We start from the raw sequence: 16147 nt of genomic DNA, 5'->3' as shown, positions 1-16147 counted from the left end.
ACACAGGGAGAGGAATATCACACACCAGGGCCTGTTGGGGGCGGTGGGAGAGCTAGGGGAGGGATAGCAGGGGGTGGGAGGATAGGGGAGGGATACCATTAAGGGAAATACCAAATGTAGATGACGGGGGGTGGATGCAACAAACCACCTTGGCATGTGTATACCTATGTAACAATCCTGCACGATCTGCACATGTACCCCAGAACTTAAAGTATAATAATTTTAAAAAAGGATTACAGATATTTTTTCAAATCTGAATTATTTAAAGTATTGCATCCTTAAACATTTCTGCAACATAGCCATATCCATTGTAGTGAGGAGCTGATGCGGAGGGCAGGGGAAGGCATCACAAGGCATTACCAGGCATCACAAGGCTCCAGCCCATTTATTATTTTTGGACCTCCAATAATACATTAGCAAACATTGAGACAGTCTTTCCCTACACACAGGTGGAAAAATTCACTTTTTCTCTCAGACTCAGCACAATATGATTTTTTGTACTTAGGTCTCTAGTGTATTGGAATTCAGTTTTGAATATGATGTGAAGTTTCAATCAAATATTGCCTTTTTTCTAAATAATATCCAGTTGTCCCAGCCGTATTTGTTCCAGACACTATGCCAGGTTCTGTAATAACAAGATAAATAGGAACCAGTTACTGTCTTTATGACCTTATGGTTTCTAAATAGGGAAACAGATATTGTAATGCATAATTAAAATATAGTAAGAAAAATGCTTCAAAAGAGAATGCAGTCAGCTCCTTTATGGGTGTAGTGGTCAGGCACAGGCTTACCAATGTGAACACAATAACACTGGATATTGACAAATAAGCAGAAGTTTCTTATTCTGGCAAGAGTAGCATGATATTTCTGAGAGAGGGAAGGGCATAGACAAAGCCCAGAGGCTAAAAACAGCAAAGTGTGTTCTGAGGGGGTGTAGTGAACACTTGGAAAAGAGTGGGAGGAGAATTGCTCCAGACGTGCCTAGAGAGGTAGCCAGGAACACATCACAGATTCCTCATATTCCACACAGTGGGAACAAAGAAGGATTTTAAACAGTGAGGGATAACACCAGATTTCTAGGTTGTCAGGGCCACGCTTGCAGCCCTGTGGAGGGTGCTTGGAGGGAACAAGACTGGAAGCATCATTCTGGCTGACTGGCTGCTTATGATCAGATTTCAGGGATGCAAATATATACAACTGGCACAAAGTTGACCTCGATGACCACGTGTTAGGGGAAAGACTATGTGCTAGGGTTGAAGAGAAGAAGTTACTGGCCAGGGAGCCTTATCCATAGAACCTTATGTTATTCATGAGGGGAGTGAAATCGTAGCTGTTGATTCAAAACAAAACACAGAGAAGGCTCCATGTCTGCCCTTCATGGGCGTATTGCCATAGATCAATTCATGTGGTTTCATAAGAATTATAACAATAAAACTTTATGTTATATACACACACTCTAATGTACTTCTGCATGTTTCATGCTTCTGGATCTTGTGTCCTGAGAATTCACAAAATGGATAGACATGCGGCACTCAGCTTGCAGACTTGCAGGCAGATCATCTGGTGGAATTGGCAAAGGTTTTGGTGGGGGGCACTCTCCATTTCTGCAGGAGTATTTGTAACAGTTTCATCTTTTAATCTGAATTGTTTCAAGATCTGTTTCACAAATCTAGAATTAAACAATCTAAAACTATGGTTCTTCCAGGCCCACTCCATATGCCTGTTTTCTTCTCTATGTTTCTAGCTCATCAGATACCATGCATGTCACAGTTTCATTACAATGGAATTTCATTTTATTTCAGAATGCTAAGGCAAATAAAAAGGTACAATCATTTTAAGGTAAAATATTTCATGAACACCAGCTATTAGAGAGGTAGTTTGGTATTACACTAAGGAAGATCAAAAAGAAAAAATATGGGCTATTGATGAGACGATGGAGCAACCAACCACGCCAGCCCTGAATGGCTACCTTTGGGCTTGATCAAGAAAGATGAAACAAACAAAAACTCTGCGGGTGTTTATGCCATGGTTTTTCTTGCTTCTGTTCCTAGCAGATTAATGTAATCTCTAAGGTTTTACCACCTATAAGGGTATTAACTGCCATGTAGGGGATAGAAGATAGAATTTTTCTTCAATCAACAAAGTTTAAAACTACCTTAGCCGCTGGTACCTGAGGCCACAACACCTTACACACGGGTTTCCACTTCGCTACTTGAGGTTCCCTGAAATCCATTTATAAGATGGGAATCTTAAGAAGGAAACTGTAAAAACTGAAATAAAGCAGTATCAGCTGGGACCAACTGCAGTCTCCATGTCTGACCAGCAAAGGAGGTGCTCTCCAAAGAAGGGGTCTCAGGCAGTGAGCAAAGGTCTCAGCAGGGGCTCTCTCTGCCTAAATGCAGGAGAGCAGACCAACCTTCCTGAGCTTTGAGAACTTATAGGAAGAGCAAGATACATGCATAAAATGGAAGCATTTGAAATGGAAGATATATCAAATATTTTCTGTGTTTTTTATGAAAAATGATAGAAGGAGAAATGGGGACTGGAGACTGAGAAGTCATCTAAACAAGAAGGATGAAGTTTTCAGAGTCCTGTCTCTAGAAAAAGGGGGAAAGGAGGATGCAGGACTGGCAGGTGAAAGTTTGCATCTGATTTAGGGGCTCCAAGTCAAAAGAGGCAAGTCAAAAGGGGCAAGTCAAGAAGCCTGAGTAGTGCATGAAGATTTCTAAACAGAGGCAGATAATAGAAAGAAGCAAGTTGCAGGACGATTGGCAGCTGGAGCTAAAGAGAGAAAACAGGGGTGGCCTGTGCTAGGGTGGGGAGAACCTTCAAAGCACCAGGGACCCCCCTCCCCTCTCTCAAGGCTGCACCTAGCCTCATGTCATCTTCACTTTCCTGACCCCACACAGCCACCTGGCCACCATACCCAGCAACTTCCCACAAAGCCACACAGTGCCTAGAGTGAGCATCAGCAGAAACACAAAGACGTCGATGAGGTACTGCTCATGCCAAGGCTGCTGGAAGGCATAGGGCTTGAGGTGCGCCGCCCCTTTGGTCTGGAGGATGTGATCGATCCAGCCCACCAGCCGCTGTTGTGCGCTCAGGGGCTGAGAGTGCAGGATAACACTGCCTGCCACCACTGCTGACTTGTACCTGTTGGCAGAGACAAAGAGGGTGTGTTACTGACATAGCCTCACAAGACTTAGAGACTTTGTATTGTGTGAGCACACACACAAGCATACAAACACTTTTCTAACACAGGCACCAAGGCTGGGCTGCAAAGAAAGTTTGTTGGCATGGTCTTGCCATTGTCTAGCTGAATCCTCTTGAAAAGTTCAATAAAAACACCAACATACACAGATCAATGATTAATTCTAAAAGTATTAAACTGTAGGAAAGTGGTTAAATCTCTAAAAATTAGTCGATATCCCTAGGATGCTTGTGGTATGCTAAAGGAAAAAATACATATAACCATATATGAGAGAATATATACCTGATTCAGGGTTTGTGTTCCTGAAACCATAATAAGCTATTCTGTCCTTCTTGATTATAAGATCATGGGCTGGATGGGCAGTAAAAAAGGGGGTCACCAGAGGACTCAAGATGGAGCTGTGAGAACAACCCAGGATTGAGGCTCTCGCTGGATGCATGGAGAAGGTGAGTCAGGGACGCATTTCCAGATGGACCTTTGTTGCCCACAGAACGGGGAAATTCCCAGACATAAAACAAACGCGGGACGCCAGCCAGAGATCTTGACTGGTGTAGCCAGCAGCCGGTGCGGCTGAGGCCCGCGCTGGAGTGCAGAGGCACTCCACAGAGGTCCGCACAAAAGCGCACTGTGCCAGGTGCCCTGTTGAACTGGCAATCGGAGACCTGAGTGGGCTTAACTTGAGACTGAACAGGACTTGAACAGTGAGCCAGCCCAGGACAAAGCGTTAGGGGTAGCCCAGTGCGACAAACAAAACGGCGAGTCCAAACGCTCACTGTTAGGAGGTTACCTTAAAGCGCAGCTCCGTGAGGGAGGGGCGTCCACCATTACCGAGGCAATCAGCCCCTACTGAGGTACACGCCCATTGCTGATGCAGCCTGCCGTTGCCGAGGCAACCCGGTACAACAGAGAGACTCCGCCGCAGGGCGGAGCCCGCGGCTGCAGGGCGGAGACCGCAGCAGAAGGGCAGAGCTTGCAGAAACAGGGCGAACCTCACACCAGCAGGGTGGAGCCTCGGCAGGACAAGACTGCCTCCTAGCTGGGCAGGACAACCCAGCAGACACTCAAAAATAAAGCCCCAACCCCTTCAGAAAGAGCAGCTGAGAAAAAAAGGGCTTTTTTATGAGTTCTGTGGCAGCAGAATTAAACATAGCAGCCTAACAGCCCTGAATGAACATCAGAGCTCACAGCTCAGCTCTTGAGCACCTATAAAGTACAGACTGTCTCCTCAAGCAGCTCCCTGACCCCTCTATATCCAAAAGATTGACATTTGGCAGGCATCATTCTGGGACAAAGATAGCAGAAAAAGAAACTAGTAGCATCCCTACTGTTCCGCAGCTGCTATAGGTGTACCCCAGACAAGCAGGGCCTGGAGTGGACCTCTGCAGTCATACAGCGAAGGGGCTAGACTGGTAGAAGGAAAACCAAGTAACAGAAATACTTCATCATCAACAATCTGGGTGTCCACCGAGAGACCCAATCGAAAAGTCAGCAACTACACAGACTACAGGTGGATAAATCCACAAAGATGGGAAGAAACCAGTGCAAAAAGGAGGAAAACACCCAAAACCAGAACACCTCGCCTCCTAGAAAGGACCAAAACTCCTCACCAGCAAGGGAACAAAGCTGGATGGAGAATGACTGTGATGAAATGACGGAATTAGACTTCAGAAGGTGGATAATGAGAAACTTTTGTGAGCTAAAAGAACATATTTCAAATCAATGCAAAGAAACTAAGAACCTTGAAAAAAGATTCAAGGAAATGATAACAAGAATGGATAACTTAGAGAGGAATATGAATGAATTAAAGGAGATGAAAAACACAATACGAGAACTTCGCGAAGCATGCACAAGTTTCAATAGCTGAATTGACCAAGCAGAAGAAAGAATTTCAGAAGTCGAAGATCAACCCAATGAAATAAAACGAAAACCAAGATCAGAGAAAAAAGTGCAAAAAGGAATGAACAAAGTCTCCAAGAAATGTGGGACTATGTGAAGAGACCTAACCTACGTTTCATAGGCGTACCAGAATGTGACAGAGAGAATGAATCCAAGTTGGAAAATACTCTTCAGGACATTATCCAGGAAAATTTCCCCCACCTAGCAGGACAGGCCAACACTCAATTGCAGGAAATACAGAGAACACCACAAAGATATTCTGCAAGAAGAGCAACCCCAGGCACATAATCGTCAGATTCAACAAGGTTGAAATAAAGGAGAAAATACTAAGGGCAGCCAGAGAGAAAGGTCGGGTCACCAACAAAGGGAAGCCCATCAGACTCACAGCAGATCTCTCGGCAGAAACTCTGCAAGCCAGAAGAGAGTGGGGGCCAATATTCAACATCCTTAAAGAAAAGAACTTTCAACCCAGAATTTCATATCCAGCCAAACTGAGCTTCAGAAGTGAAGGAAAAATAAAATCCTTTGTGAACAAGCAAGTACTCAGAGATTTTGTCACCACCAGGCCTGCTTTAAAAGAGCTCCTGAAAGAGGCACTACACATAGAAAGGAACAACCAGTACCAGCCATTCCAAAATCACACTAATTGCTAAAGAGCATCAACATAATGAAGAATCTACAACAACTAACGGGCAAAACAGCCAGCTAGCATCAAAATGGCAGTATCAAATTCACACATAACAATACTAACCCTAAATGTAAATGGACTAAATGCACCAATCAAAAGACACAGACTGGCAAATTGGATAAAAATCCAAAACCCAACAGTGTGCTGTATCCAGGAAACCCATCTCACATGCAAGGATACACAAAGGCTCAAAATTAAGGGATGGAGGAAGATTTACCAAGCAAATGGAGAACAAAAAAAAGCAGGAGTTGCAATTCTCATCTCTGATAAAATAGACTTAAAAGCAACAATGATCAAAAGAGACAAAGAAGGCCACTACATAATGGTAAAAGGATCGATACAACAAGAAGAGCTAATGATCCTAAACATATATGGACCCAACACAGGAGCACCCAGATACATAAGGCAAGTTCTTAAAGACTTACAAAGAGACTTAGACTCCCACACAATTATAGTGGGAGACTTTAACACCCCACTGTCAATATTAGACAGATCAGACAGAAAATCAACAAGGATACCCAGGGCTTGAACTCAGACCTGGAACAAGCAAACCTGATAGACATCTACAGAACTCTCCACCCCCAATTCACAGAATATACATTCTTCTCAGCACCACATCAAACCTACTCTAAAATTAACCACATAATTGGAAGTAAAGCACTGCTCAGCAAATGCAAAACAACTGAAATCATAACAAACAGCCTCTCAGACCATAGTGCAATCAAGTTAGAACTCAGAATTCAGAAACCAACCCAAAACCACACAGCTTCATGGAAACTGAACAACTGGCTCTTGAATGTTGACTGGATAAACAATGAAATGAAGGCAGAAATAAAGAAGTTTTTCAAAACCAAAGAGAATGAAGACACAACATGCCAGAATCTCTGGGACACATTAAAAGCAGTCTCTAGAGGAAAGTACATAGAAATAAGTGCCCATATGAGAAGAATGGAGAGATCCAAAATTGACACCCTATCATCAAAATTGAAAGAGCTAGAGAAGCAAGATCAAAAAAACTCAAAACCCAGCAGAAGACAAGAAATAACTAAGATCAAAGCTAAACTGAAGGAGATTGAGACACGAAAAACCCTCCAAAAAATTAATAAATCCAAGAGCTGGTTTTTTGAAAAGATCAACAAAATAGACAGACCACTAGCTAGATTGATTAAAAAGAAAAGAGAGAACAACCAAATAGATGCAATAAAGAATGATAAAGGGGAAATCACCACAGATTCCACAGAAATTCAAACCATCATCAGATAATATTACAAACAACTCTACGCACATAAGCTAGCAAACCAGGAAGAAATGGATAAATTCCTGGACTCCTGTGTCCTCCCAAGCCTAAACCAGGAGGAAGCTGAAACTATGAATAGACCAATAACAAGGGCAGAAGTTGAGGCAGCAATTAAGAGCCTACCACACAAAAAAAAGCCCAGGTCCAGACGGGTTCACAGCCGAATTCTACCAGACACACAAAGAGGAGCTGGTACCATTCCTTCTGAAACTATTCCAAATAATCCAAAAAGAAGGAATCCTTCCCAAATCATTCTATGAGACCAATATCATCCTGATACCAAAACCCGGCAGAGACCCAACAAGAAAAGAAAACTTCAGGCCAATATCCATGATGAACATAGATGCAAAAATCTTCAATAAAATATTGGCAAGCCAATTGCACAGCAAATCAAGAAACTTATTCATCATGATCAAGTAGGATTCATCCCGGGGATACAAGGCTGGTTCAACATACACAAGTCTATCAACGTAATTCACCACATAAACAGAACCAAAAACAAAAACCACATGATTATCTCAATTGACGCAGAGAAGGCATTTGACAAAATTCAACAGCCCTTTATGCTAAAAACCCTCAATAAACTCTGTATCGATGGAACGTATCTCAAAATAATAAAAGCTATTTATGACAAACCAACAGCCAATATCATACTGAATGGGCAAAAACTGGAAGCATTCCCTTTGAAATCCGGCACTAGACAAGGATGCCCTCTTTCACCACTCCTATTCAATATAGTACTGGAAGTTCTAGCCATAGCAATCAGGCAAGAAAAAGAAATAAAGGGTATTCAAATAGGAAAGGAGGAAGCCAAATTGTCTCTATTTGCAGACGACATGATAGTATACCTAGAAGACCCCATGGCCTCAGCCCAAAAACTCCTGAAACTGATAAGCAACTTCAGCAAAGTCTCAGGATATAAAATCAATGTGCAAAAATCACAAGCCTTCCTCTACACCAATAACAGACTTAAAGAGAGCCAAATCAAGAACGAACTGCCATTCACAATTGCTACAAAAAGAATAAAATACCTTGGAATACAACTCACAAGGAATGTAAGGAACCTCTTCAAGGAAAACTACAAACCACTGCTCAACGAAGTCAGAGAGGACACAAACAGATGGAGAAACATTCCATGTTCACGGTTAGGAAGAATTAATATCGTAAAAATGGCTATACTGCCCAAAGTAATTTACAGAATCAATGCTATACCCATCAAGCTACCATTGACTTTCTTCACAGAACTGGAGAAAACCACCACGAACTTCATATGGAACCAAAGGAGAACCCGCATAGCCAAGTCAATTGTAAGCAAAAAGAACACAGCGGGGGGCATCACACTACCGGATTTCAAACTACACTACAAGGCTACTGTAATCAAAACAGTATGGTAATGGTACCAAAACAGAGATATAGACCAATGGAACAGAACAGAGGCAACAAAGGCAACACAACATATCTACAACCATACAATCTTTGATAAACCTGACAAAAACAAGCAATGGGGAAAGGATTCCCTGTTTAACAAATGGTGTTGGGAAAACTGGCTAGCCATGTGCAGAAAGCAGAAACTGGACCCCTTCCTGACACCTTACACTAAAATTAACTCCAGATGGATTAAAGACTTAAACATAAGACCTGGCACAATAAAAACCCTAGAAGGAAATCTAGGTAAAACTATCCAGGACATAGGAGTAGGCAAGGACTTCATGAACAAAACACCAAAAGCATTGGCAACAAAAGCCAAAATAGACAAATTGGACCTAATGAAACTCCACAGCTTCTGCACAGCAAAAGAAACAGTCAATAGAGTGAATCAGCAACCAACAGAATGGGAAACAATTTTTGCAGTTTACCCATCTGACAAAGGGCTGATATCCAGAATTTACAAAGAACTCAGATTTACAGGAAAAAAACAAACAAGCCCATTCAAAAGTGGGCAAAGAATATGAACAGACACTTTACGAAAAAAGACATATATGAGGCCAACAATCATATGAAAAAATGCTCATCGTCACTGGTCATCAGAGAGATGCAAATCAAAACCACATTGAGATACCATCTCACGCCAGTTAGAATGGCGATCATTAAAAAATCTGGAGACAACAGATGCTGGAGAGGATATGGAGAAAAAGGAACACTTTTACACTGTTGGTGGGAGTGTAAATTAGTTCAACCACTGTGGAAGACAGTGTGGCGATTCCTCAAGGCCTTAGAAATAGAAATTCCATTTGACCCAGCAATCCCATTACTGGGTATATATCCAAAGGACTATAAATCGTTCTACTATAAGGACACGTGTACACGAATGTTCATTGCAGCACTGTTTACAATAGCAAAGACCTGGAATCAACCCAAATGCCCATTGATGATAGACTGGATTGGAAAAATGTGGCACATATACACCATGGAATATTATGCAGCAATCAGAAATGATGAGTTTGTGTCATTTGTAGGGACATGGATGAATCTGGAGAACATCATCCTCAGCAAACTGACACAAGAACAGAAAACGAAACACCGCATATTCTCACTCATAGGTGGGTGATGAAAAATGAGAACACATGGACACAGAGAGGAGAGTACTAAACACTGGGGTCTATTGGGGGTAAATGGGGAGGGCCAGTGGGAGGGGGAGGAGGGGAGGGATAGCCTGGGAAGAAATGCCAAATGTGGGTGAAGGGGAGAAAGGAAGCAAAACACACTGCCATGTGTGTACCTATGCAACTGTCTTGCATGTTCTGCACATGTACCCCCAAACCTAAAATGCAATAAAAAATTTTAAAAAAGGGGGGTCACCAGTCTCTTTTATTTCCTCCTTTAATTGAAATTCATGGAAACTTACTTTGTGGCAGGCTCTGCAGTAAGTACTGGGAACATAGTTGAAAGAAAGGGAGACACATTGCTGTACTTATGAAGCTGACTCTACTCTCTAGTGTTGGGGGACAATTAACAAAAACATAAATAAGTGGAGTCATTACAAATCTTGAAAAGTGTAAAGAAGGAAATAGTATATTATGATTGGGCTGAGTGGAGGAGGAGGCTAGTTAGGATTATCAAATACACCACCTTCTCTGTGGAGGAAACGTTGGAGAAGAGACCTATATGTCATGAAGGAGCCAGTCCTGTGAACAAAAGGGAAGGATGTTCTAGGGAGCAGCACTGAAAAAGGAAGTCAGAGGTGAGAAGAGCAGGCACATTGGGGATACACGAAGAAACCCCCTGCTTCAGCTGGAATTCTACTAGAGGGACTGCCAAATATAATACCAGTCAAAGACATCTTGTGTATATAATTTGTCACCATCACAACCTTAAAGAAGGAAAGCAATTCTTAGCATCTAACCTAAATGAGTCTTCCTAAAGACTTACTAGAGAACACAGGTGGGCTGTTAGCATCACACACATATTATTCCATGTCACAGAAGCTTCAGCTATTATTGGCAAAATGCATACAGAGTATCCCTTGTGTTTTCTATCTTCATTCAGCCTTAGTGACCACATGTCTCAGAGAGCCACATACCTCTTGTCTTCTATGACTTGTTTCATCTTAAGTGCCAGTGTGTCAGCTGTGACCTGATTCAACTGCATAACGACACCATAATTTTTGGCTACTACTCGGACCATGTTTCCATGCTGGTCTCCATTGACTGGTAATCCCACCATGGGCACACCATGCCGAATGGCCTCCATTATGCTGTTCTGCCCTCCATGGGTGACAAAAAGACGGATGCTGGGGTGAGCTGTGGCAAATAAGAAAGAGAGTGGAACATTTCAAGATGAAAAATTTTGGAACACCAGGTAAAGAAGAAAGGGCAGACAAAACAACAATGGAATCGTCTGTTGAGAAAATGAATTCACTGATTTTGCGTGGAAGACAGTTAAGGGTACACATTCTAGGATACAAGATTCCAGCCTCCCTCTCTGTAGAGATTCCTCACCTCAACCCCACCCATCCAAGACTCCGAATCTAGGGAAAGCTGCAGAGAAGAATGATAAGCGAGGCATATTTCTCTATCCATGCAGCCATCCTTCTCTCCCCACCTCGTCTCTCCCTTTACTTTCTGCTTCCTGTTCTTTCATAATACCTACACTGTATATGCCGTTTTCTCCATTTGAAGAGAAGTTATGAAAGCAAGGAATAATAAACCATACACTTCTACTTTTGTATTTCTAGCTCACGTCTGCCTGTACCACCCTTATTTAGAGCAAGCTAGTGATTTTTTATAATGAAGAGCTAAATCTGTGTTTCTCAACAGAAATGTGGATTAGAACCTACTTGTATCCCTTTGAAAATGAAAATATTTTTCCCTGCCCCATGTCTTAAAAATTAAATATACAGAAATCTGTATCTTAAATTACCAAGTTGACTTTGAGCCATAAACTTTGTTATGAACCTCTGATCCAGTCACTCAATATGTCAGCTAGAGGTCTCAAAAAGTATCATAAGGATAATAAAACCTATTGAAGTGTAAGGAGCTCTGTTACCAAATGACTCAATACCTAACTATGTGATTACACAGCTTGGCACAAATATTTTGGTACATCCTTCAATGCTGCCATCAATGTATGAACGTATGAGTTCTTCATGTGCTTAGTAGATAAGGAAGATGTATTTATACAGGTATATGTGTGTTTGTGTAACGGCACACTGTTAAATAGGTGGTCAGGAGGCCACTGAACAGGAGCAACATACCCCCAGATACATGCTCTTGGAGTTTACATATTGTCTTAGATTGTGTTGGGGTGAACCTGTTCAGTGTCAAATGTAGTGGGGTCAAGGCAACATGACCAGATATCATCTCTGGTTGGAGATGTCAGGCCTGGCCTCAATTAGAAAGAAAAAAAGAAAATGGCTGTTTTCACCATTTTGAAGGCTAGCCTGATTCCCAAAGAACTCTAGCTGGCTGCTCTTTTCCTGCCCTCTGAGCCTAATTTTTACTTATGAGTAGCTACTTCCTAGGCTGGTACAAATGCCCAGCTAGAGATCAGAACACTGATGAGCCCCAAAGACAGGTCAATGGAAAGAAAAGAGCAGAACTGGGCAGTCCTTACCCAGGAGATCACTCTGGGGAAGCCAGTCCATGATTTTCACATTTGTGGCCAAATGAACATCTTTAGGCCAACGAGAACTCTGACACTTCCATATCACCCCTTGAGGGAGTTGAGCAAAGGCACTGTGCATATTCTTGAGGACTTCTTGAGACTCATAGATGTCCAATGTGGAGCCAAAGGCCACAAGGACAAACCCAGCATCCCCAAAGTTGGCGATGAAGTTCTCCAAGTCCTAGAGAGAGATGACAAAAGAGAGGAGGTGACAAAATTGTTTGGGAAAGCCTAGGTAGCCATTAAATGAAACCCAGACTATTTACCAAACATATCCTCCTATCAGTGTCTTGTCTTCACTGTCCTGAAGCTGTTATTATAGCTCCTGGCACAGCTCAGTGTCCTTTGCACTGTGTTCATATTGTGTCTAGATGACCTAGAAGTCATTTTTCTGATACCTTGGAACATGATTTTGCATATAAATTATAAACTTGTGATTTTTTTTAGTTTTCTTCTCTGTTATTGATGTCTATCCCATCCTATTGTGATCACAGAAAATGCTTTGATATGTTCAATCTTCTGAAATGTATTGATATTTATATTGTAGCCTAACGTACAGACGATCTTGAGGAATATTCTGTGTGTGTTTGAGAAGAAGGTGTAGTCTGCTGTTGTTGGGTGGAGTTTTCTCTACATTTCTATTAGGTCCAGTTGATTTATGACAGCATTCAAGATAACTATTTCTTTATTGATCATTTGTGTAGATAATCTTTCCACTACTAAATACGGGGTATTGAAGTCTCAAACTAATGCTGTAATAATGTCTATTTCTTCCTCAATTCCATCAATTGTTGCTTCACATATTTTGGTGCTCTGTTATTTGGTGCAAATATATTTATAGTGCTTATATATTATTGATGATATTTCATATGTTATTTTTAAATGATACTTATAATTATTTGTGTTAATGCAAACATAAAATTTTATATTGTTATGTAATCCCCTTGTTTATCTCTTGTAAATATTTTTGACATATAATCTATTTTGTCTGATATTAGCATAGCCACCCCAGCCTATTTTGGTCCTCAGGTAATTCTTAAGAAAGATTATGATCTAATGCCCTAAAACTTAGTTTTAGCACTGTTTCATCAATTATTACTTCCAAACATTTCTTCAGACTCTTCCTCTCTCAGCATTTTTGTGATTGTCTCTAGTTCTGAGCCCCTCATCCTACTGGGTCATTCTGTAGGATGACTTGATTCCATCCAACATAAAACTGCCTGAACTACCAGCTTAATAAACAAACTGAAAACAGCTTTGTTGTCCTTATAATTATAAAATCATTAAATAAAATCAAAAGAAGCAGAGAAATAATGTGAATCACAAGCTTCATGCCCTTGTTCTTTCAGGGAAGCATTAGAAAATCAACCAGAGACTGACTAAAGTAACACCATAAGAATTTTGAAGACCAGTCAAATACAGCAAGCAACCAAATGCCCAATCAAGAAAAAGCCACTTTCAAACAGTATACATTTCTAATGCATTTTATTTACCTTTGCCCTGGAGTGACTGGCCGTAGTCCACAGGCAAAACCTCAATTCCAAGTTCCCTCCCTCAGTCGGAAGGAGCGGAATAGAAACTATTTACAACATTTTAACCTGTCTGTTGGCTACTTAGTGACAGGTTTGTCTCACCTGATTCAGAGCTCACGTTGGGAATGGTGACATAGCTCAGATTTGAAGCTAACAGAAGCCATAGAAGGCAGTGGTAGGTACCATGATATATGAAAGCTTCAGAGATACTGCAGACCTGTGAAGGCTTGGGTCAAGAGATTATGGGCAGAAGAATATAATAGATGTCTAAAGACCAAGAAGAGTCTGGGTGAGGTTCATTTGGGAAATTAAGGCATTCTAAAACAGTAGAGTATACAGAGGGAATTGGGGAAAGGAAAGCACACACAAATGTCCAGATGTGATACATAACCAAAAAATACCTAAGAAGAACTTAACCTTGATCAAAAGACTCAAAACATGCTCTTCCATGCCAGACTGCAAAGACTTAAAAAAGTAACTAGTTGTTCAAATGCCCAATTTTCTTTTTTTTAAAAAATATATATTTTATTGCACTTTAGGTTCTGGCGTACATGTACAGAACATGCAGGATTGTTGCATAGGTACATACATGGCAATGTGGTTTGCTGCCTCCATCCCCCCATCACCTATATCTGTCATTTCTCCCCATGTTATCCCTCCCCAACCCCCCTACCCCCTGCTGTCCTTCCCCTATCCCCCCACAACAGACTGCAATGTGTGATGCTCCCCTCCTTGTGTCCATGTGATGTCATTGTTCAACACCCACCTATGAGTGAGAACAAGCAGTGTTTGATTTTCTGTTCTTGTGTCAGTTTGCTGAAAATGATGGTTTCCAGATTCATCCATGTCCCTACAAATGACACAAACTCATCGTTTTTTATGACTGCATAGTATTCCATGATGTAGATGTGCCACATTTTCCCTGTTCAGTCTATCAACAACGGGCATTCAGGTTGATTCCAGGTCTTTGCTATTGTAAACAGTGCTGCAATGAACACATGTGTGCATGTGTCTTTATAACAGAAAGATTTATAATCCTTTGGATATATACCCAGTAATGGGATTGCTGGGTCAAATGGAATTTCTATTTCTAGGTCCTTGAGGAATCACCACACTGTCTTCACAATGGTTGAACTAATTTACACTCCTACCAACAGTGTAAAAGTGTTCCTATTTCTCCACATCCTCTCCAGCATCTGTTGTCTCCAGATTTTTTAATGATCACCATTTTAACTGGCGTGAGATGTTATCTTGATGTGGTTTTGATTTGCATTTCTCTAATAACCAGTGATAATGAGCATTTTTTCATATGTTTGATGGCCTGTTAGAGGTCTTCTTTTGAAAAGAGTCTGTTTCATGTCTTTCACCCACTTTTGAATGGGTTTGTTTTTTTCTTTGAAATCTGTTTTAGTTATTTGTACATTCTGGATAATAGCCCTTTGTCAGATAGGTAGACTGCAAAAATTTCTTCCCATTCTGTTGGTTGCTGGTTCACTCTACTGATTGTTTCTTTTGCTGTACAGAAGCTCTGGAGTTTAATTAGATCCCATTTGTCTATTTTGGCTTTTGTTGCCAATGCTTTTGGTGTTTTAATCATGAAGTCCTTGGCTATGCCTATGTCCTGAATGGTTTTGCCTAGGTTTTCTTCTAGGGTTTTTATGGTGTTAGGTTTTATGTTAAAGTCTTTAATCCCTCTGGCATTAATTTTAGTGTAAGGTGTCAGGAAGGGGTCCAGTTTCTGCTTTCTGCACATGGATAGCCAGTTTTCCCAACACCATTTATTAAACATGGAATCCTTTCCCCATTGCTTGTTTTTGTGAGGTTTGTCAAAGATCTGATGGTTGTAGATGTTTGGCGTTGCCTCCAAAGCCTCTTTTCTGTTCCATTGGTCTATATCTCTGCTTTGGTACCAGTACCATGCTGTTTTGATTACTGTAGGCTTGTAGTATAGTTTGAAGTCAGGTAGCATGATGCCTCCAGCTTTGTTCTTTTTGCTTAGAATTGTCTTGGCTATGCAGGCTCTCTTTTGGTTCCATATGAAGTTTAAGGTGGTTTTTTCCAGTTCTGTGAATAGGGTCATAGGTAGCTTGATGGGGATAGTATTGAATCTATAAATTACTTTGGGCAGTATGGTCATTTTCACAATATTAATTATTCCTAATCTTGAACATGGAATGTTTTTCCATCTGTTTGTGTCCTCTCTTATTTCCTTGAGCAATGGTTTGTAGTTCTACTTGAAGAGGTCCTTTACATCCTTTTATAGTTTTATTCCTAGGTATTTTTTCCTCTTTGTAGCAATTGTGAATGGCAGTTTGTTCTTGATTTGGCTCTCTTTAAGTCTGTTATTGGTGTATAGGAATGCTTGTGATTTCCACACATTGATTTGTCCTGAGACTTTGCTGAAGTTGCTCATCAGTTTA

General features: G+C 41.1%; 1 protein-coding gene across 3 annotated transcripts in view; it reads right to left on the bottom strand.

Moving 5' to 3' along the window:
• Positions 1 to 356: 356 nt before the first annotated feature.
• LOC100399428 (UDP-glucuronosyltransferase 3A1) overlaps positions 357 to 16147 on the bottom strand; it is a 77008-nt gene continuing 61217 nt past the window's right edge. For 2 of the 3 annotated variants that reach the window (XM_035291684.3, XM_078365603.1), the window contains exons 5-8: positions 12145 to 12376; positions 10613 to 10832; positions 2927 to 3153; positions 357 to 625 (exon numbers count right to left, since the gene is read on the bottom strand). In XM_035291684.3, coding sequence (XP_035147575.2) covers positions 525 to 625; positions 2927 to 3153; positions 10613 to 10832; positions 12145 to 12376 — 780 coding nt within the window. In that variant the 3' untranslated portion in view covers positions 357 to 524. Of the gene's footprint in view, positions 626 to 1770; positions 3154 to 10612; positions 10833 to 12144; positions 12377 to 16147 lie in introns of those variants that run through there. The other variant, XM_035291685.3, reaches the window with a different exon arrangement.

This window comes from Callithrix jacchus, chromosome 2 (assembly GCF_049354715.1).
Source record: "Callithrix jacchus isolate 240 chromosome 2, calJac240_pri, whole genome shotgun sequence".
In the NCBI taxonomy this organism is placed as follows: domain Eukaryota; kingdom Metazoa; phylum Chordata; class Mammalia; order Primates; family Cebidae; genus Callithrix; species Callithrix jacchus.
This window is presented reverse-complemented; position numbering and strand designations above follow the sequence as displayed.